The 23607-nt window shown below is 39.5% G+C and overlaps 1 protein-coding gene across 13 annotated transcripts in view; it reads right to left on the bottom strand.

Moving 5' to 3' along the window:
- The window catches only part of ptprt (protein tyrosine phosphatase receptor type T), a 284214-nt gene that overhangs the window by 14077 nt on the left and 246530 nt on the right, over positions 1–23607 (bottom strand). For 9 of the 13 annotated variants that reach the window (XM_067505363.1, XM_067505361.1, XM_067505367.1 and 6 more), the window contains 6 exons: positions 16983–17068; positions 15405–15441; positions 14897–14994; positions 13907–14023; positions 7531–7685; positions 2895–3030 (listed from right to left, as the gene is read on the bottom strand). In XM_067505363.1, coding sequence (XP_067361464.1) covers positions 2895–3030; positions 7531–7685; positions 13907–14023; positions 14897–14994; positions 15405–15441; positions 16983–17068 — 629 coding nt within the window. The remainder of the gene's footprint in view (positions 1–2894; positions 3031–7530; positions 7686–13906; positions 14024–14896; positions 14995–15404; positions 15442–16982; positions 17069–23607) is intronic. The other 4 variants (XM_067505362.1, XM_067505372.1, XM_067505374.1 and 1 more) reach the window with 1 other exon arrangement.

A 23607-nucleotide genomic window follows, 5' to 3' on the forward strand; every position in this document is an offset into this window, starting at 1 on the left:
TACTCCTGCACAAGTTTATTATGTTGATAATTCTGTTGCCTCACTACGTAAAAACACTTGATAGTGTTGCCCCCTTAGTTGCTGATTAAGAACCATAGTTCTGTTGAGCCTAGTATTCCCTTAACTCTCACCAGCAATGACCTTATGAATAGAATTGTAACTATTAGAGAAAGAATTCACTGGATCCTCCCCCAACTATTACAGATAGATCTTCATGTACAACAGTGCTAGAATGATATTAGATAACATTGATAGATCTATATAGAAAGGCTATGTACCACAGGCCTATAAGGTAGCTGTAATTAAACCACTACTTAAAAAACCCTGTCTTGACCCAGGTGTTTTAGCCAATTACAGACCAATATCTAGTCTGCCCTTTATTTCTAAAATCCTTGAAAAAGTTTTTACAAAGCAATTATGTGACCACCTGTACAGGAATAATTTGTATGAAGACTTTCAGTCAGGATTTAGAGTTCATCATAGTACAGAAGCAGCAATGGTAAAAGTCACCAATGATCTTCTCTCGGCATCAGATAATGGACTCATCTCTATACATTTTCTGTTAGATCTTAGTGCTGCATTTGATACCATTGATCATAACATTTTATTACAGAGACTGGAACATGAAATTGGGATTAAATGAACTGCACTAGGTTGGTTTAAATCTTATCTATCTGATAGATTTCAATTTGTTCATGTTAATGATGAATCCTCCATGCACACAAAGGTTAGCTATGGAGTTCCACAAGGCTCTGTGTTAGGACCAATACTTTTTACTTTATATATGTTTCCTTTAGACAACATAATTAGAAAACACTCCATTAGAAACCATTTCCATTGCTATGCTGATGATACCCAGCTATATCTATCTATGGAACCAGATGTAAAAAATCAGTTAATGATGGTTATAAGCCTAGAAGACATAAAGGCCTGGATGTCACGTAATGTTTTAATTTTAAACTCAGACAAAACTGAAGTCATAGTATTTGGGCCCACAAATCTCAGAGATATGATGTCCAACCATATCGTTACTCTAGATGGCATAAGTCTGGCCTCCAGTACTACTGCAAGGAACCTTGGAGTTATTTCTGACGAGGATTTGTCCTTTACCTCACATATAAAACAAATCTCTAGAACAGCCTTCTTCCACCTATGGAACATTGTCAAAATTAGGAGCATCCTGTCTCAAAGTGATGCCGAAAAACTGGTCCATGCATTTGTTACCTCTAGGTTGGACTACTGTAATTCCCTACTTTCAGGATGCCCCAGTAACTCACTGAAAACCCTACAATTAATCCAAAATGCTGCAGCAAGAGTGCTGACTGGAACTAGCAAGAGAGATCATATTTCACCTTCACTAGCTTCTCTCCATTGGCTTCCCATTAAATCTAAAATAGAATTTGAAACCCTGCTTCTTACATATAAAGCTCTGAATGGTCAGGCTGCACCTTATATAAAAGTTCCTTATCATCTCAGTCGACCACTTCAATCCCAGAATACAGGACTACTTGTGATTCCCAGAATTCCCAAAGGTAGAATGGGAGGCAGAGCCTTTAGCTATCAAGCTCCTCTCCTATGGAACCATCTCCCAATCCAGATTCAGCTGCCGGGGGCTTCAGGCCCCACCCACCTTGTCTGTCAGTGGCAGAACTCCCCCCAGTGTAGAGAGCATCACTGCATGTGAACAAGGTCCTTAAAATTAAAGGAGGACAATGCAGGAAAGGCATCAGGTCACAGTCAGGTCAGTTGCCTCTGGCTTTGGAGCTGTGTGTTTTTATCACGTAGTTGTCTGTCTCCCTCTCTCTGTCCCTTTTGGCAGGTGTCCCCGGGTTTGGAGTCATGTGTTTACCAGTGTGCAGCTACTGGTCCTACCAACCTGCCCGATTTTTTGTTGTTACTTTTTGTTGCTTTTTCCTTTTCTCTCGCCACTAACCCCGACCAGTCAAGGTAGATGGCCGCCCACCCTTAGCCTGGTTCTGCTGGAGGTTTCTTCCATTAAAGGGAGTTTTTACCTCTCTTGTTTGCCTAGGGCTTGTTCAAGGGGGAATTGTTGGGTTTTTTCTGTAACTCTTTATAATCTTGACTTTTGAACATTACTTAATTGAACATTAAGTCACCAAAGTCCTTGGCTGACAAAAATACTAAACTTTTTAGGAAACAAATCTCCCATGTTTTTAGGCTATTGAATGAAATGGAGTAGACAGGTGGTAAACTTTTTTTGGCCCTTCAGTTTGAATCTCCCAAGCGATAAAGCTTGCACAGCTCAAACTTACAGAAACAGAGTAATGCAGTTGTCACAGTACAGGTGCTAGCTGGTGCTCATTAGCTTAGTTAAGGTAATAAATTAATTGAGTTGACTGTATCAATTGCTGTATAACCTGAAAATGGAGAAAATCGCTTTGGCCCTGTTGCGAGTTAAGTAATGCCAAAGTAAGCTGGAACTCAAGCCTGTGGGTGTGCCAGGCAACATTCTACAAAGTCAATGAAGAGAACTGAGCACACTTTTCTTTCCTACATATACCTTTGCCATTAGTGCATTATTTCTGGATGTAGACAGTGAAAGCCATTGTGTAAGATTTTGTTTTGAGGAGGAGCTACTCATTGTAGAATTTCTCATTAAATTCTGTGACCACTTCAATAACCATTAGCTACTAGTGATTTATGTCCACTTAAAATTCAACCATCTATATTCCAAACACTGAAATAAAAAAAAAAAATGTAACCGTGCATAATTTCTCTTCCTCTATGAGCAGTGTGCTTTTAGCAAACATATAGCCAGTCTAAGAAAACAGCATGTGTGTGTTTTTGGGTTTATACTACATGTCCATGCAGCCAAGCCTCTGTGTGGAGCAGGTGCATTCACTGACATCTGTATATTCTCAGTAATGCATCACCTCTGTCTGAACCATGTTGACTCGTTGGGATCTCAGCTCTCGGATGCAGTTGAAAATGTCCACGACGCCTTCATTCTCTGCCATGTCTAACATGATGTCCACTGCAATAAAGCAGCCCGTCCTCCCTGCACCGGCACTGCGGAGACAAATAAACAATCACCAGTATTCACCACTGAATAAACATTATTCCAAAGCCCCTGTCTTTATTTAATTTATTACCCATTAGACCTTTAACAAAACTGATGAATGACAGTAAAGCTTTAAAGGGTAAGTTTAGTGTTAAGAGAATTTTTCACATTTACCCTCATAGTGGGTATAGGAACTCTAACTATTGCTGATTTCACTACCTTTGTTGTAAAGAATTAAGGAAACTATGACATTGCACTATTGCTTACAAAGTACAGCTGTAAAAGTTAGCCTCATACATTCATGGATGAATATGAATTCAGTGTTTATTTGTATACAGCTACCAAAACCTGTGTATTTTTTTTCGGCCAAGACAACAGTAATTATTCACCAAAATACCTGTAGAATGGAGGTGGGTCTAGTATGCTTCCTTCTCTCTTTGTGTGCGAATCACATACAGACAAACCCAAAGAGACTTTAATACCCCATGTCAGGTGTTAAGGCGACACATCCTGAACAGTAATGCCTGCAGGCTAGTGACGGAGGGAGAGACAGATGAACGGATGGATAAATGGATTGCATGAGCAGGGGAGTAAAGGAGGGAGGGAGGACGAATGGCGGGAAGAGGTTAGTGGCTGGGAGTGATAGAAGTGGTTGTCACAAGGGAGTGATCAAGGGTGGAAAGGAGGCATGAAGGGACGAAATGGAGAGGAAAGTGAGAAGGAAAAGGTATGAAGGGACAGGGAGGGGTGGGGGTGGGGGGGAAACATAATAGAGCAAAGAGAGAGAAGGAAGGAGAGCATGAGCAAATGGAAAGGAGAAAGGGAGAAAAGGAGGGAGCACCTTGGCAGATTACCTGTCAACCTCTGTGATTAATGTTGAGACGAGGATACTGCTGGGCCTCTGTGTGTGTGTGTGTGCAGGTGAGTGTGTGTGTGTGTGTGTTTGAACGCCTCATGACATAGGCCAATAGTGTCAGAGTGCCCCCGGAAATTAGAAGTGACTGCTATAACTTCCTGCCTGTCTGTCCACATGCTTTTACTAATGCTGTCTGTTTACATGTCTGCACAGCTTGTTTGCGTCACCACAGCTTTTCATTTTTCTTCTTTTTTTTGCTGTGTCTGCTTTTTGTTTTTCATCTAATTGCCTGTGCCCTGTATCTTTCTAGTTATAGCAACTGGAGACCAAGATCCTTTATGATTATTGCGTGTTGAATAAACTAAGGCCGTCTCTAAGGAATTCCATTACTTCTGGAAGCAAAACGTTCTAAATTAAGTTTGTCAAGAAAGAAAATGATTGAATAAAATTGTGCCTTGTTGTAATTTTTGTCTTATTATAAATAAGGGAGGGCTTGGATTTACCCAAGTGTTAAAAGTTGGGTAAAGAACATATGTAAGCTCCTCAAGTAACGGTTTACAACCTGATCAGAAGTCATTCAACACTGGTTTTATTTTCTTCCCAGAAAATCTTTCTGGCTTAACCCTAGTGCTGACTTCATTATAGTTCAGTTCAGGACTCTGCTCATTGTTTTAAAGAAAATTCATAGGGAAGTGAATTAGATCCAAGAACCAAGTGTTTGAGTCCTATGTGTGGTTATGTGGTTAATACATGCATGATTTTAATTTTGAGTACATATTAATAAATAGTATTATAACTAGAGGGTGGCTGTAGCTCAGTTGGTAAGGCAGTTGTCCACGGACCACAGGGTCAGTGGTTCTGGCTATATGTCCAAGTGTCTCTGGGCAGGACACTGAACCACTAACAGCCCATTCCCCTCCCCAGCTGTGCAGAAACTGGGGAGGGTTGCGTCAGGAAGGGCATCCGGCGTAAAAACTGTGCCAAACCAACATGCGGACAATGATCCACTGTTGCGTCCCTGAACTCACGGAATAAGCAGAAAGGACAAAAAATAAAAAAAAAATAAAAAATGTATAAATAGTATTATAAAAAGTTTGATTTCAGTCATTTGGTACTTTTTTCAATATTTAACCATTACAATGATTGTTTGCCAAAATGCAAATATATTTTGTTCTGGAAGTGCATTTAATAAAAGAAAAACTAAATACTGTATGTTAGTGAACATTTCTTAGATGTTTTCTGTAAATAAATACAATCATATTGCTGTTCCAAATTGGAATTATAAATATAATCGCAATTGTAAGCAGACTTGGTTGATTTTGTCTATAAGCCACTAACCATGAGAGGGTTAGCAGTTTAATTCCTTCAGTTTATGTTGTAATTACGTGGACCAACAAATGGAATACACTTGCCAATATGAGGAAATCTACTCCAAACCTTTCTTCACAGCTTGTCAGAGCAATGGCCTTTCATAGCTTGTGCCTGATGACACACTGGCCCCACAGCTCAAGTCTTAGATCCCATCAAAAAACGCAGAGCACAGAGGTTAAATAAACTGCCAACATGAGGATCTTAAAGCTGTCATTATTTATTTTATTCCTCTAACTCTACATAATGGTGGGATAAGTTGTTGCCAACTTTTTAAAGGTTAACACCATTGATCTAATGTATGGGCAGGTCTGATATGTTACATGTTACTGATACCCTGTGCTACTGGTGAAGAAGGGCTGTCAGAAACTAATCTAGAGGTTGTCAGTGTTATCAGGTTTGTTATTCCAGGTAATAATGTTCCACGGAAAAAAAACATCTGATTAACTTTCGATTTTAATGACACAAACACTCCGCGCAACAAATTAGGGATATTTGACTTTCGGGTGAAATTTATGGAAAATGTAAAAAGTTCATGCTACAGTGATATCTGCAATGGTAATTTGTTCATCTTAAACAATTTATTGAAACAAACGCTAACAACAGTGGTGGGTATAGCACAACAAAAAATGTCACCGTCTTAATAACGTATGTGTCCTTGAGCATCAATTACAGCCTGACAATGATGTCTCATGGTGTTTACAAGTCGACTTATTGTCTGCTGAGGCATTGCACTGTTCTTGAAGCGCTGCCCTCAGACCATTGAGGTTCTGGGCTGCAGGGTAACAACCCTCTACACAACAACTCAGCAGATCCCATAGGTTGTCTATGTGATTCAGGTCTGGAGAAAGTGCAGTCCACTCCATTTGAGTTGACTCTTCCAGTCTCTGTGCATGTCTGTTGCCACCTGCTGATGACACTCGGTGACACTCAAAGCACAAACATCTCGTTTGAAGCCTCACAAACGCCAGGTACTGTTGATCAATTTGCAGGCGTTGTCTTGGTCTCATGATGTCAAAATGTGAACAGCACGATGAAGAGGACTGTTAAAATACAAGATCGTCATTGAACCAGAACATTTAGTGTTTGATTCATGGATCAAACACTTGTGATTTTTGCAGTTAATCACCTTGTTAGAGAACTACTGAAGTAATGAAACACTAAATAGTTGGACGTGACCATTTAAAAGTTTAGAGAAGGTCAAATTAAGTTCACCTGTAAAGATTATATTTGATGTTAGGTGCATTAAGTAATTTCACCCGTAAGTCTAATATCTCTAAATTTTTGTTGTTTGTAGTAGTGTATGTATAATGTAATGCTGCAAAAATGCAATACTTTTTTTGTGTGCATGATCACCTTCAAAACTAGCACATGAGGTTCTGGATTACTGAAGTTTTTAGTTTGTTTTCGTACACGTTGTGGAATGTATGAGGGACTTATTTGCTTTCTGATGACAGTCAAGTGCTCCACAGAGCACCACAGGAGATCTTTTCTCCCAGTGGCCATTAAACTGGTCACCTCATCCCCAAATGTACAATTCGCATTGTTTGGTTCCCTTATTATTTTTATTTCATTTATGTTTACTCCTCTAGCTCGATTTTTTCTTACTTATTGAGTTTGTACTTGTTTAATGTCTTGGTTTGGTGGATGTTCTTTTGCTTCCTTTCAACTTTCACGTGGAGAGCAGCTGTAACAAGGCAACACAATTTCGCTAACGGATCAATAAAGTTGATAAATCTTGAATCTTGAAAAGTAATTTAAAAGGTGGTAACCTAAAGGCTGGAAAAGCAGAATTACTCAACATTGCCTATATTTCCTTATTTTATGCACCAACAAATAATTTGTCAGTACCTTCCAAAACATAAAAACGGTCATTACAAACATTTTTACAGTGTGTTTCTACTTTCTGATTTGTTATTTTAAAGGTCAAATTTAGTTAAGGTACAAAAACAACTTCACGTAGTGGTTTGAAAAGGTTCCACTTAGGCTGGTTAGTCAACGTTAAGAAACAAGTGTGATTCATCATTTACGCTACTACTCAAGGTTCTTTTCAGACCAAAGTAAACACTGGTTTTCTTCCACATTTGAGGAAATGGCAAATGCTGTTGTCCTCCTGGTGAAGACTTTGGAAAAACCATTTGTTCTTGGCCATGCAGCAGTGCGAGCCAGCAGAGTGTGTGGCTGGGTTTGTTTCTAGTTGTCTAGTCTCTGCAGCCACTGACCAACAGCATCAGGGAATTAAGTTTATCCTGATGTCCTGTTATGTTTGTGCCTGCGTTCTCACCTGCAGTGCACCACGATGGGCCCAGCATCCGGCGGGTTGAGGAACTTGACCTGTCGTATGAAGCCCAGCAGTCCGGTCGCGTAGCAGGGAACCCCGTGGTCAGGCCAGCTGGTGAAATGAAACTGACGGAGTTCACGGATCTCATGATGACCCTTCTGAAAAACACACGGGGGAAAATGTTAACAACTGAGTTGCATATTTCACAATGGCAGCTCCAGTCCCTTCATGAAAAGTAGCAGCCATTGATCATGACAAATACGTGAATCTCACAGATTGTATCATGACCCTTGTGGGACAGACTGAAAAGAAGACAAATTATGGTTCAGCAGCCTAATTTACAGCAGGGATTTAAGGAATTTAGGGGCCATAATGTCTCGTTGACCTCGGCTAGAAAATCAATCAATCGTGTGGATGTCATGATCGTACTTTGGGCCACTACAGGGAGCGGGAGACGAGAAGACCTATTTTTCCTAATTTGCCTAATTTACTAGGGAGATTTGAGGAAGCCGATGGCCTTTCTGGCTCCACAAAAGAGATTAATTGATTTCACAAATCTTATGATGGTCCTGGTGGGAAATGCTTAAAGGAGGAAATGGTTCAATTCAGCTTCTTAATTTCCAAGAAGATTAGGGGGTACTTACCATTTGGGCTCATTTCAGTATACATTTTATGACATGACAAGTACCCTAAACATATTACAATGTTTCAAAATAGTTTTTTTTATATTTAAAAATGGAAAGAATGTTTCAGAGCAAAGTACCAAAAGTACCAACAGATGAGAAAAGGTCACTGCAGTTCAGACAGAGAGATTTAAACAGACTAAGATAAAATATAAATAGGTAAACTAGACTCTACAACATTTAGTGTGATACTTTATTCAAAAAGGGACAGAGGGAGAGAGAAACAATTTTGTACACAGCAAATGGAGAATATAGAAAATTGTGTCTCCCTATTGTGTCTCTCCCTGTGATAACATCTTGACATTTAAATGATGGACAGTTGGGTTATTATAAACCTCAACCTTACATTCTGTTAATGCCTTCTCATGAAGGAATATAGGGACTTTTATTTTAGATCAGTACAAATGCTGCAGTCCATGGTGGTAAATAAGGAGTCATAACTTGAGCAAAAGATTCTAACTATGTTGGGAAGTAGTTGGAAACAAAAAGCACAAAGAACTTGAAGAACACTGGCTATGGGCCCTGACAGTACATTTTAGTACATTTACTTTTAGTCGTTTATCAAAATGCTTTGATCCAAGGCAGCTTAGACATAAAGAACACACATCCCGATTGGACCAACCTGAGGTTCAGTTCCTAACCTAAGGACTGTTAGAAATGGTGGCTGATGGAGCTGGGGCTCGAACTGTCAACCGTGCATTTAGCACCTCTACAACCTGAACCCACAGATTCAGGATTCAAGAGCTTTATTGTCAAATACACAAGATGAACACAGCAGGTCCACAGTACAATGAAATTCTTATTTGCAATCCCTCTTTCCACAGTGACGAACTAAAATAATAGAATAAAAAATACGTATATATTTACAGTAAAAAAAAAAAGAAAAAAAAAAAGAGGTCAACAGACCTTCAACTAAGCCTCCAGGATTCCCCTAAAACCTCGGTGCATACTGTCAATTACAAACCTGTCAACTGTAGCTGTGTAACCTTGACAGTGCATGCCACCGTGCTGGAGTCAGATAACTGCACCCCAGCCACCTTAAGGCTAAAAGTCTTGCTTCAGTGAAATCTAACCTCCCCAAGATGCAGACGTTTCCTAACTTTTCCACAACCCCCATTTTTTGTACACTTAGTACACTCAAACATCTTCTGTAAATTAAACAGACCTTAAAGAGAAAGACCCATTCCCTCCTTAGTTTACTCTCTAAGAATAGAACATTTTGCTATTGCAGCTCCCAAACTGGCTGCGATCTGGATATTAGACAAAATTGCAGTGAATAGCTTGCTCTGGCAGAGAGCTTTATGATAACCTGAGAAGTGCATGTGCGATGAGAGACTTAAAGAAATGGGAACTGTGAGTGAGAAAGAGCAAAGGTCAATAAGGAGAGAGGGTAAAAAAAAAATAAATGAAAGAACAAGAAATGAGAAGTGGCAGTGTGACGGAAGGATGAAGAGACACATGGAGGAAAACAAAAGATAAAGTAGAAGACAAAAGAGACGTATAGACAGGGTGAGAGAGACAAGGAGGCAGAGAGGAGAAAAATAAAACCCGGGAAACCACAAGGTGATTTGATAACTCGACTTGTCATTGATTTTCTCTACTCTGATGTTGAGATTACTTCTCCAAATCAATAGAAAGCAGTCCAACATAGCCAGGGCCTCACTGCACAGTTATAATAAAAAAAAAAAAGAAGAACAAACAACAAAAAAAAAACTTGTGAGGACTAATTTATATGTTTTTTGTTTTTTCAGCAAAGTTTCAGCTTTATTCATTCGCTCGAGGGTTTTGGGGTCTTGGGAGCATTGCAGCCGGTTACAGCTCACATTGTTGCGATGCATCCTGAACAGGTTGCTAAGTCAGGCAACTAAGGCAAACGAAGTCACTCAGCAGGAAGTCCACACAGAAAGGCCCTATAGTGTAGGCGGTCGGCCTGTTTGAATCCAGAACCGTTTTGCCGTGAGGCTACAATATTAACCGCAGCATCGTCATGCTCACAGGCTCAACTATAGACAAAAACTGGATTTATTCCACAATCATTCACATCAGCATGTGTGTTTGGGCTTTGCCTTTATTACCATCTACTTTTGTACTGCAATAAAACGTGCAATCAGTTTTAAAGGCTTTTCAGAATCCCAGTTCTATAACGGGTCATCGTGCACCTCATCTAAGCAGAAAATGTGCATGTTTTAGTGCCGTCTTTATTTTTAAATGCCATTATGTCATACACACAGGAAAGAAACTACCCTCGCTACCTTTCAGGTTTATTGTCATGTAGTAGTGATTGAAGAGTGAGATGCACTGAGTTCAGTAACAATTCTCAAGGTCGCTGACAATTCTGCGAGCTTCTTTTTCTGCTGAAAGCTGAACGCATGACCTCATAGTTATGGTGTATGGGCTTCTTAACCAGGTCGCCCTGACATTTATAGGATTTTTTTTTTGTGCTTTGGAAACAACTTGTCCTCCATATAGAGTGATGCTTGAGTATGATTTCAAATGATGCAGAAGATGGATAATAGATTAAAATTTACTTGAAAGCCCTTAAATGGTTGGGACAATAGTTATTGAGACACAACTAATTAGAAGGGACAGAAAACAAAATGAATAGTAAAAAACTAATTAAAACAGTGGCTTAATGATATCCAGGGACATACAAAACAGTATGTGCGACCTTTGTCTAAAAATCTTTGTTTTACATTTGTCTTGCTCAGATCGTGTAGAAGATAGACAGTGTGTTTTCTGGGGAAAACATGGCCTGATTGTTGGGATCTGTTTGAAGAGTACCGCCTCCTCACAGCATTATATTACTCAGACTTGACCACTGGTTAATTTTCATCGTCCCACTGACTCATGCCCACATCAGTGCATCCATCCAACACTGCCTTTTTCTGGTAACAGGGCTTTCAGTCTGAAGGCGCTCTATTTAGCCAAACACCTTATCGCTTAATGCCCACTGGATGCAACGTTTTGCACGTCTTGTATGTCTTGTAAGTTTGGATCAGACCTAAATTAGTGGACTACAGTGTCGATTGAAGATGTTTCATCTGAAAGGCTCCTGCACTATAAAGTTTTGTTGAACATAATACAGGTAGCAACTGTGAAGCAACCATGGCCACTAACAGGGGCATTTTTTTGGGGGGGGGCCCTGTAAGCAATAGAAACCAAAGATAAATGGTGTTTCCACCCATCTCCTCTTTTTGTACAGTTTACATACAGTAAACAGCCTTTTTTGTACCTGTACTATACCATTTGTTACATCTGTGTAATATGCATTGTGCTGGTCCTCGGCCTGTAGAATTGTGTACACTTGTGTAAACGTGTTGCTGGCATCAAATTCCCTTTCAGCATCTTATCTAGTGTTTGTAGTATTCACAATCCAAAATAGGTTTCAGAGAATTTGCAAATCATTGCATTGTCTTTTAACTTACATGGTAAACAATGTTCCAGCTGTACTGGAACTGAAGTTTGTGGTTTGCATCCCTACGTCGAATACAAGTATTGGGTTTCACAAAATCCGAGTGGCACAGATTAAAATTCCATTTAAAATATGGCAATGATTCAAAGGGGGAATCGCTTAAGGCCAGGATTACGTGTCCACTGTTGTGAATGTGGTCCACTGCATGAACCAACTCCTCCTACTCAGTTTGTTGTTGGGTTATGAAAATGCTGTAAGCAACAAATTCTTAAAAAAAAAAATTATTGGTCCCCAATCAACACATAGGACTAAAAGTTGTGTTTACTTTTCTAAGCCATTTTTTTTAAAATGTCCTTGGTTGTTAACGAAAAGATTATCAGCAATTTATGTTTATATGGATTGTACTCCCCAAAATTGAAATACTGCTGTGGGAAAGTGGGTTTTCTGTGTTGACTAATGTCAACAGAGTTTATACTGAACGATTAGAGAAATTTCCAATTTCACAGATAAAACAAGCACTTGAGAATGAATGCCTTTCAGGCTGGTGAGCGGAAAAATACCAAATTTACACCCACTTAAAGCCTTTCTCACCCACAACTGCGTCTGGTTCTTTTATGATCCGTCTGCTTTTTCAGCCTGTATTTCCCTCTGTACCTCACTCGCACACACCGATGTTTTTTCTTATTTCTTTGAATATCCCCCTCTGCCTTTGTTCCACTGTGCTCAGTTAATTTCTCTATGTGTGTCATTAATAAGATCCTGTTCTCATTATTCGATGCAATTAAAGCTATTAAACTAAGGTGCAGAACCTGTGTACTCTTTCCTTCTCCTCCTCTTTTTTCCTTTCTTTTTATAATCACACTCACAGCAACCGGAATTAAAGTAGTATAAAGAATCTTGTATTAGTGAGTAAGTGTGTTTGGTTATATTGATGCATACTGGGAAATGACAGGCAGTTCAATATCTGCTTTCCTTGGAATTTTAGTCTGTATGTGTGCATGCACACACACACACACACACACACACACACACACACACACACAGGTGGTAGTATGGATTAATGGCTTGCTAAATGAGCTGACAGCAAGCACTTGAAGACTTCATAAGCTGCTGTTGCACGAGAATGGGGGGAAGGAATGTTATTCAGGGTTTTTTTTTTCCTCTAGGAAAGGGAAGGACAGATCTCCTTTCTATTCAGTAAGACTTGTCTCTTGCTAAACCCTAACAAACTAACCCTATGGCAGTGACTCTTCATTTAGACAGGATGTTAATGCAGCAATGTCATTTATATACTGCTCTGCCAAGTAATTTTGAAAAACATGCAAAATCTAATAAAATATTAACACAAAAAGACATGTTTCAATTTACAGTAGTTGAGAAAAAATAACTAGAATGGATGTACAATTGTGAGGAACGGCAATAAAAAAAAAAAAAAATCTCGATCTGAGCCTTAATGTAAGTTTCTGCTCTTTTTAGATTCACTGTGCATCACAACAATTACGAAACATTCTTCCACTCCCACTTGTCTTTTCAAATCCCTCCTGCCTGATTACAAGGGCCCCAATGATGCCGTCAAGCCCTTTCTTAAACAGTGAGAAACAAACAAGTAACACTGCTTGCTCGCCTCGAATCCCCAAACACACATTGGCTGTAACGGTAATCCAGGTTTGGGGTGCAGAAAATCAAAAAAGCCAAAAGTAGCAACCGACAACGGAGCTATCTAAGCAGCTAGATAGCATGAGAGGGCTCAAATCCCACATGAATTCTAGTTTTAAATAATTGCAACATACAGATATGATTTCATCCTATTGTGTCAGAATCCTGTTTAAACACTGAGAAGACCTGAAATAGCTGAATCATTTTGGAAAGATCTTCATAATCCTAAATAAGACAGTGTAGAGCAGAAAAATGTCCGTTTTCTAAATGTGTAAATATTTCTCATATATTTAAGACTTTTTATTATTATTATTATTGGGGGCCTAGTGGCTCAGAGTTAGAGGATTGGGTTGGGATGCAGAAGGCTAGAATCCCACCCCATCAGCCACCTAGGTGCTGGTCCCAAGCCCAGATAAAAACGGGCGTAAAAACACATGCGGAACACATTCTGCTGTAGCGTCCACTAAAGAGACAAGCCGAAAGCAGATCTATATTTATTATTATTATAATTGGTGTGTTTTTTTTTTTTTTTTTGACAGATTGAATCAATTTGATATCGGTCAATTATGATCCCATACAGTGAACATCTAATATCCTTTGTTAATTGTGCTGTTGATGACTGGTTTACCTTTTGGACAGTGAAGGTCCGTATGACATATTCAGCCAGTGGTTCCGTTTCTATCAGGGTCACCTTGATGTCTCCATATACCTCCGTCTCATCAGGCCAGTAACGCACACACTTCACCTGGAAAAGTGAATTTACATTCATACTGTGTATTTAAATATGTATTACATGCCATTCATTATCACCCAATGAACTGTAACAGGGTGGGATGAAGTGGAGGTTAAGACAATCAGCATGAATAATATAACAGATGAATAATTTCAAGCTTTGGATTGTCTCTCTTTCATTATAAATGGGTACTTAGCAGAAATCCTGAGATATATCAAGGATATTGATTTAAAATTACTGGATAACCCTGTAAAGTAATTTATAAATTTATAAAGTCCCACTAATATAACCTAGGGCAGTAGTCTGGCAAATCCAGATAGGAATACCACTTTTAACTAGGTTACGCATCTGGGTCAGATTCCCAGTTTGATTAGCTTTTGATGCACATTAGAAGTCAGAAATGTCCAAGATCAACATTATAAGTTCCAAGCTTAAAGTGTTATGATTTTGACAACATCAAATATGAAAACAAAAAAACAGGGTTGCCTGCCAGAAACAATCAGGAGGATAAACACTGGGTCCAAATATACACATAGTAATTTTAAATGTCCGTAAGTAACAAGTATTCTGTGTTGGAATTTTATTTGACAAACATTTTTGTTGGTGCTGCTAAACTGAGTGACATGACATCACCAATTGGGAGTTTCCCAGTTGAAGGCCATTCTATCACACTTTTTCAGGTGCAATCCCTTCTGTTCTGTGAGGGTTGAACACCATTTTTTCACACAAAGAAAAGTTATGGATTTGATTTCTACTGAAAAAAAAAACATCTTTAAAAACTTAGGTACTTTAAAGTAATGAAGTGATTCCATATAACTACAGGTTTTTGGGCCTCTTCATCTGACACATGCACACATTTCATAATCCCTTAGATGATAAACTCACCCTGCCCACCTCCACCAGGTTGGTAACCATGACGATGGAGGCAGAGTTTTCCTGCCAGACCATCCTCCAGAAATCTCTCACTGTCTCCTGCATGGGCCCTAACACACACACACACACACACAAATTAGAGATATAAACATACTGACACACAAAAATAAGACGCACAAACTCCACACACCAGCATCCTGTAAAATTTCGCAGTTTTTTAACACAAATACACACATAAAAACAAACACTCATAAACAGAAAATGTGTACGCGGACGCACACACACACACAATCAATCCCAGGTAGTGGTTCAGGGGTTTGAGGTAATGGGGTCTTAAATTTGTCAGGGGGATTTTATACAGCGGTTTAGATTTAGGAGGTTGTGGTAATAGCCTTCCAGCCCGAAAGGACGACATTTAGCAGGTGGCTGATACACGCATTCACAGAGCAACACATACACATTTGTATTTGTAAAAATGTAGAGTCATGCACACACACACTCATTGTGTCACTTTAATTACCTTGTGTAGCAATGTAATGTCTGGGTCTGTGGTAACCCTGCAAGAATGAAAAAAACAGTTCATAAACAAATCTCCCCATACTTTTTTCCTTCCATTGTTTTTTTCCCCACCTTAAAATCATGATTTACTTTGTTTAAATATGTTATGTCTTCCCCCTGTTTTCATTTTTCTCTTTCACATGGGCTAGAAGGGTTTTCTGTCTTTTTTTTTTGCCTTTTCAACTCCATCCTTTCTCCTCCCTCACCCCTTCCTTTCTTCCTCCCCCTTTTCTTCTTTCCAGTTTTCCTGCATCGTCCTTTTCTCTCCCCCGTCGTCTCATGCCTTCCATTTGCTTCCATCCATCTGTTCACTTTTTATCCTCCCCTCGCTACACTTTCCTTCTCTGATGAATTACTTTGCTTCATTTGTGCCATTTACCCCCTTCAGTCCCTTCACTTCAAGGTCATTTTCCAAATAAACATCAAATTAAATAATAGAGAGGAACCCAATTTTTCCTCCATGGGACACATGAACGGTGACAACTAGCTAACCAGTGATTATCCCCATATATATATATATATATATATCAATTTGCTATCTGAAATCTTGTCTCTGAAGATGGTTTAGTTGAAATAAAGCCATGAGCAAGGTTTGTTTGGCAGTAATTTCTGTTCTTGTTTGTTTTAGTTATAGTATATTATTACATGAACGTTATGTCTGATTTATTACATTAAAATTTAGTAATTTGACAGATTTGGTTCCATGTTCCATCGTCGTGGGAACACTGAGCTGAAGAGTTTTGCTTGGGATGTTTTGTGTGACGATGGGACCATCAGATGCTGTTCGTTGGCAGATTACAAATTTATAGGATTAACTCAGAAAGATTGTAATAGAAGATAATTTAATATTTATGCATGTATGTTTGTATATTTTAAACTATTAACACTTTTAATTTTAAAGCACTATTTATGAGGTTTGCAGGCTGATTTTTACCTACTAAGATCTTGCTTCTGCTTGTGTTGTGGCTTCAACTTATACTTTTATTGCAAATAAGTTTCTGTGCAATTGTATTTTCATTTATGTCATTTAAGTCCAATCATTTTGTTTAAGTCCAAAATAAGTTTTATACTTCTTACATTTAGCCAAATCTAGACTTTTTAAAAGGAGTATTAAGGGACAATTCTGCTCATTTTACAGAAACCAACACCAAATTCTCTCTGCCTACATTTACTGTCCATCAGTTTGCAACCTGGATAAGCTTGTTTGCCTTTGCTGTAGACCTCAAATGCTGTCCAAATAAAAAAAAAACACATCAGCCAGACATATCTTTCCACTGGGTGCCATGTGTCTTGATTTGTGTTTATTAAAAACTATTTCAAACAAATGAGTTCTACAGCACAGATGAACAATATAATCCAGGTTTCAGACTGACAGACTCCCCACATGAAGAAGAGCAGGCCATTTTTGTCTTAGTGTTCACATGGCTACATGCAGTTCATTTAGAAAGACATCTCCAAAAGTTAGAATTGTCTCAGTCTGAGTTTTTACCTTACAGGATCCTTGCTTGCATAAAAGTAGTGCATGTGTGTGGACACTCACGTCTATATAGTTGGCATTGATGTAGTCAGAGTGGGGGTCTCCATCTAGCAGCTGCAGTCGGACTCTGGTGTGATCGTCTGTGGGGTCAGATAGCACAAAAATACAACAGGCCTAAAGTTACATTTACCCACAGATCGGAACAGCTAACTGACTGGACAGGGAACTAACTAACCAGGGTCACAGACACAACATTGTCCTTGATGAAATGACCCACATTTACATAAACCTGACAAGCAGTGTTTTGTGTTTAGGCTAATTCTGGCCGTCTTCTTTCAGCAGCAAAAAAGGAAGTAGCATGACAGTCTTGATTAGGGATATGCTTTCCAGAACCTATACCAAACAAGATTTAGTCTGCAAACCTTAGCCACCCACTCAGTCACCCTACCTAAAATCAATTTACACTGATTGTCCCTGTGACCTCATACGATCCAGAAGACCATTAGTGTAGAGAGAGTGACCCCCGGCCAGCAGGAACTCCTTTGATGCCAGGCATTAAAATTGCAGCTATTGTAATAAAAAAATAAAAACATTCAAAATCTCGACATACTATGTGACCATGACAAGTTCACGCAGGCACTAGATGTTCATAGTTCGTTTTTGGTTATTTGGTCTTTGGTTGTTTGCTGGCAAAAACCACCTATAGAGCTGTATTTTATTGGAGGACAGGTATTAAACCATAATCGTAATAATCGTAAATGCCACATCACCAGGAGGCTAGATGAACAAAATTATCAGACAATTCAGTAATGTTATATCTCCAACCTTTGACTGTGTGAAAAAACAAGACATTCAAACAGAACTAACAGGCCTGGCTTGGTATCGATTCATTCAGCTTTGTCATTACCAGTATTTGTTTTTTACTACAGTTTATTTAGCCTCATGTGCAATCTCATTCACATGAGCTCAATAAGTATTACAGAAACTAAATCATATGGCTGATCAGGAATAAACACTATGGTTCTGGCTCCCAAATGCAGATTTATCATAAATGATACTCTGATAAGTCAGGGAAATGAGGCAAAAACTGTTTTCATTACAGACTGTTGTTATCTGCTAATATCATGTAATTTAATGCCAAACAAGAGTGAGCACCAGTGTAAAGGCTTTAATAAAAGTCTAAAAGTCAAGTTTCATTCTGATTGCTCTTAAATCAACAAGTCCTACAGTAAGTAGGTCCCTGCCCTCATTCGACCCATAGGAGCATGTTTAGAAATAGCACCCCTACAGTGAAATCATGCCCCTATGGCAGCAGGTGTCTCTAGAAATAGCACCCTAATGGCAGCTGGCTGGCATGTGGAATCGTCATGGAAACAATAATAATCACACTGTTAAAGTTGTTTCTGAGACAAAGTTTCACAGTGGAATCAAGCTCCTGTGGGAAAGCGCTGGGCTTTCTTATCCGTCCTTCTCCAAACTCGTCACTTAGCTCTCTCCTGTATCACAGGTCTCAGGCCAATAACTGTCACACTTTGGTTATAATAGCCTGCAGCCACAAACAACATGTGAAATCCTCTTTTCCCAGGAGGATGGTCTCTGTTATGTGTTTGCTGGATTATGTAAAGTGCTAAGTGCACCGAGCACTAAAGGTTAAAATTATTCATATTTAATTTTTAGCTGAAGAGCACCCCACTTCAAACAGACTTTAATAGCCACTTTGCAACCAGCCATTACAACCTGAGCTGCCCACTAGCATCTGTTTTGAGCTATTAGCTAAAAATGAAATGTTGTTAAGGAATATATACAAAATAAACTGTTCTAGATGCAAGCTTCATAGATACTTTTAGATATCACACATGGATTCATTTCAGCTGCATTTACATCACAAGTCACTTTTCTAATAAATAATGTATATAGTACCATTTGAGAAAGGTGGCATATTCAATTAATAATCAACATTTTGACTCTAATGAAGTATGATATTGACTATCTAGCATGTTACAACTATAAATCACTACATATATAAGATATAATGTATAAAAATGGCTTTAAATATCAGACAATATCTATGAGCAAAACCAATATTGTGGTGTGGGGCTCAGTCAAAGTACATGTCACTCAAATTAACCCTGCTTTTTTTTTTCTATTTCTCTTCTGAATGTCAATTATTTTGTTCTGGGCTCTAACACCCATCCATAGTATCAGGACACATACAGGGGTGATTATAGTTAATGGCAGGCAGTGATTTTGTGTAGCTGTAACATGGCAACGGCAGGTAATTGCAGATGAAGCGGACATGATTGAGTCTGATTATCTCTATTTTTCGTTCTCACTCAGTCTGTTTCTTTTTTGTGTTGATGTGCTCCAGTTCACCTCTTACATTTTCATTAACCACATTATAATGATACCACTGCAGTTTCTTTAACATGTATTGTTTGGAGAAAAGAAAAGAAAAAGGAGTAGACAGAATTACGTCAGTAGGAGACAGAAGTTGGGTAGTTCGGAGATGATATGAAGAAAACAAGTACAGGACAGAGGTGTAAATGAGGTGGAGCAGAAATGAGTGACTATGCCAATTAATGTGGGATAACGAAGAACGAGAACAAAGGATAAAAAAAATGCTCAAAATAAAACAGAAGGAACGTAAAGAAATGGGAGAAATGTATTTTTTATGGGAAGTCAATAAAATGCTAATGCATTTGACTAAACTGAATGAGCCAAAGCTGCAGCAGGACAGTATCAAGCTTAAAGCGAGTCCACAGCTAGCTGGCTATGATTAGCCTGAAAGCTCAACACGTCCTCGTCTCACAGCGTCAGATGCTGCTGCTTCATAAGTCGTCACATTGCGGCGCTTCACGTATAATATTGACGGCACAGCTGACCTTTGGAGTTACTATTGGACGCTTCGGAATCGCCACAGGAACGACTTCATACAGCATACAAACAACAACTGCATTAGGATTCGGGAAAGTGAGACTTCTTCACTTTGGATACTACGTCATTGCTTTAGGTGTCAAATATTGACGTATGTGGGTTTTGCTGTAATGCACTGAAATCTCCGAGCGTGGATCACCAACACAAAGGGCTCCTCTAGGCATCAGCGTGTAACACTAAGGGACTGGAAAAAGGGATGAGAACGGGTCGGCTAGTATGAAAGGGAAGACTTCTAAACTGTGTTAGGAAATTGCCCCAACATATATGCACAACTTTGTACTGCAAAAGCTATTGATGCACTAAATGGGTTTAAATGGAACACAGCTACAGCTGGGCCTCTAGCTTTACGTCTACAGAGGTACAATTTGTAAAGACCATATTGCTTTTTATTTTCCTCTGCTGTGAATTATAGTTGAAATTCATGTGTTTCTATCAGAAGTTCTGCCTCGAAAACAGAGCTTGTGTGTATGTGGTTCCACTGTGTTGCTGATGACTCATACCTTCAATTGTAACCCATTTCCTCTGTGTTTATAGTGGAGGCACTGGAGCAATCATTTTGTCAAGTAGGCGTTAACATTTTTTGTTTTGGGTGAATATCTTAGAATAGATTTGTAAATTTTCTATTCATGCCGGGAACAAAATAATCAGATGGAGCAGAAAATTGCAGAGAAGCTTAAATTTGAACCCTTATAAACAAGCAAGATGCTTTAGAATGGTTGGGGCTCCGATGAAGACCGTGAGTTACAGTGGAAGGGTATGTAGTATTAAAATGATGTTGATAATTATTATTACTCTAAAACAATATGTTATTAAAGCTCTACAGGATGCTAGTAAAGATGCAGCCAGTGTCATGGTTTCTGCTTTGTTTCATGATGGATTTCCCCTAAGGAAACGTCTCTACAAAGGTGTTGGGCTGGGGGAGGGTGGGTAACCATGGCGATGGTCTCACACCTGAGAGGTGTGAACGGCGACTTCATTTAAATATGACTGAAAAACCCCAAACCTCTGCAGGTATCGGCCTGGTTCTACTATTCTACATTATTAGCATGATGTAATCCACCGCGTTGACTCGCGACTACACAACAGGTAGAGTTACCAAAAGTGAAAAGCCATTTGAAATGTGGACAAGAAGCAGATTTACTGAGCTTGTACTCGTAGAGACAATGAGCATGGTGTTAACTGGAATCAGCTGAGAGTGGAAACCTCCCCCACCTGACTGTGTACCTGTATACTTGGTTTTGTATGATCAGTAAGAGACTGTAACTGCCGTTTTCAGGGAAGCCAATCACACGTGGTCAGGTTGAATGTTCCCTGTTATTAACATCTAAGAGACAGTTTCCACTGGTCCTAGTTTCTGTCTCTGAAAACAGCGACATGGGCAGTAGCTGTTAAACCTCCTCTGTCAAACACAAATACAGAAACTACTGTAACTGTGGTTCCACACAGTCTCTTAAAATCTGTCTTCATGACCAAATACATTTTATTCTCTCTCCTCCTGTTTCTGTACCCACAGTCATATTATTCTAAGCTGAGCGCCACCTACAGACCATATACTGCAATTGTGTCAAGAGATGAGCATTTGCCGTAAGAGTGACGAACTCCCAGGGCAGAGACCCAGACTTTTAATGGCTACATCTATAAGTGACTTCGTGTTTGCACAAATGTAAAATATCTGGAGTCAACGTGAAGAGTAAATAATTAAGTTTAGATACATCTGTGGGTAAAAACAACAAAAACATTTCAGGCACTATGATCACCAAACGGGACATAAGGATCATTTTGAGACATATTGTTTAGTCCAATCCAATTCCAACCTTCTGAGAGTCTTCCCTCGGAGGCAACCAGCATGGTAGCCTGATCGTTTGAGAGAGGCCTGGCAGGCTTGAGACATGCTGCCTTTTTTCATTTTCCAGGGAAATCTAACTCTAAGTATGAGACACTGGTGTTGCAGCCAATCACTTGCAGGTCTATTCACTAGGATCCTTGCTGGAGTATCTGAGCATGAATTTCTCCACTGGCAGTGAAAACTATCACTAGATAGAAGCATAAATACAGAGAATTGCATACAAAACAGAGCCCCACAGTGAATGTGCTGGTTGATTATCATTTCTAGGATCACCTTGAGGGGAATTATTTGTACAGCTTCTATCAGAGTAATTTTCCAGCTCTGGCTGAGCAGCAGCAATGATGGCAGCACGACTCCACTTCAGCCATCATTGTTGCCAGTACAAGATACTGTCATCAGCTATCAGCTCACTCACGCATTTCTCTCTCCCACACACACACACACACACACACACACACGCACACACAACCACCTCTCTCTGTCTTTCACACACACACACACACACACGCTCCATGCATGTAAAAACAAACACAACAGGGGGTAGTCTGCCTGCCCTTCTGCTTTCTCTCCTTCACTCTTATTTTATTCTGACTTCGAGCATTTCTCCCTTATCTTCTTTCAATTCTTTATTTCCTCCATTTCTCGGCAGATTCTGTTGTTTACCATTTCATTTACCCCTTGCCACTTCCTCTTTCTTGCCCCATGCTGTCCCCACTTCTTCAGACAGCAGTATATATACGGGGCAAGTGTCAGAGGCTGTCATAACACTAGAGCCATTAATATGGGGCTGCAAGAAGGGAGGGGTCCTTTCCACTTCTCTGTGCTCAGGGAGGGGAGCTTCTAATTGGGCTGAGATGGCAGGAGGCACTGGTTTGCACAGAGCTGCATATCTGGAAACGGGCCACAGGTTTGAAGAGTTTTACTGTGTGTGTGTGTGTGTGTGTGTGTGTGTGTGTGTGTGTGTGTGTGTGTGTGTGTGTGTGTGTGTGTATGTGCATGTACACTGTTTGTGTACAAGTGAGTACACAATAAGTAATTAGTGTATGTATGCATGTCTAAATCAACCACAACCTCAAACACAGAGTTTGTATCACTGCAATGAAAACACCACCTAGATGTTTCAAACTAATTCTCAATCCCAAGCCGAACACTAAGTCCAAGATCATCCAGTATAAAGCCTGAACTATGTACATGTGTACTGTAGTTGCCAGATTCAGGTCTGGATCAATATACTTGAATCATGCATTTGTTCAACCCGGTCTCCTGAATCTGGAAAGAGATGTTGAGTAGATATGTATAGCAGGCTCATGTTGGCATCTGCAGTAGTGGAATAACAACAAAGTCATCCAGAAGCTGGGCATTCTGAGCCCAAAGGGTCACGAACCAATTACTCATTAATAAGCTTCACTCCTCTGCTGAGTTTTCCTCTCTTTATAACCCTCCCCCCCCCTTCTTATTTTCTCTCTACTCTCTGCTTTTAGTTTGGTTCCAGCAGCTCTCTATGTGCCTTAGCTTTTTTTTCCTTCCCTTCCAAGTCTTGTCATTAGACCAGTAGCCACTGTAAAAGTTTTGTTGGTGAGAACTTGTTAACTTGAGGGGTCTAGAAAAGGCCAAACAAAATAGACTTCTGTGTTTTTATCTTGGGGAGATTCGCAAGGCAGCTGAATGCAGCAGAGAGCTGTAATTTGGAGACATCAGATCAGATTGTATGTACTAAGAGCCTGCACAGAGCCACTGCAGAGAAATAAAATGAGCAGGAGCCACCAGTGCCTAATGACTGCTGTCACACCACAGCAGCAAACAAGAGCACCTGTTTTATTCATTTTTGTTTTTTTCCCGTTGCTTTAAAAAAAATTAAAGGTCGTGGTGAGGTTCAACAGTACACATCGCTAAAGTATGACTCACATA

Source organism: Channa argus, chromosome 5 (genome assembly GCF_033026475.1).
Source record: "Channa argus isolate prfri chromosome 5, Channa argus male v1.0, whole genome shotgun sequence".
In the NCBI taxonomy this organism is placed as follows: domain Eukaryota; kingdom Metazoa; phylum Chordata; class Actinopteri; order Anabantiformes; family Channidae; genus Channa; species Channa argus.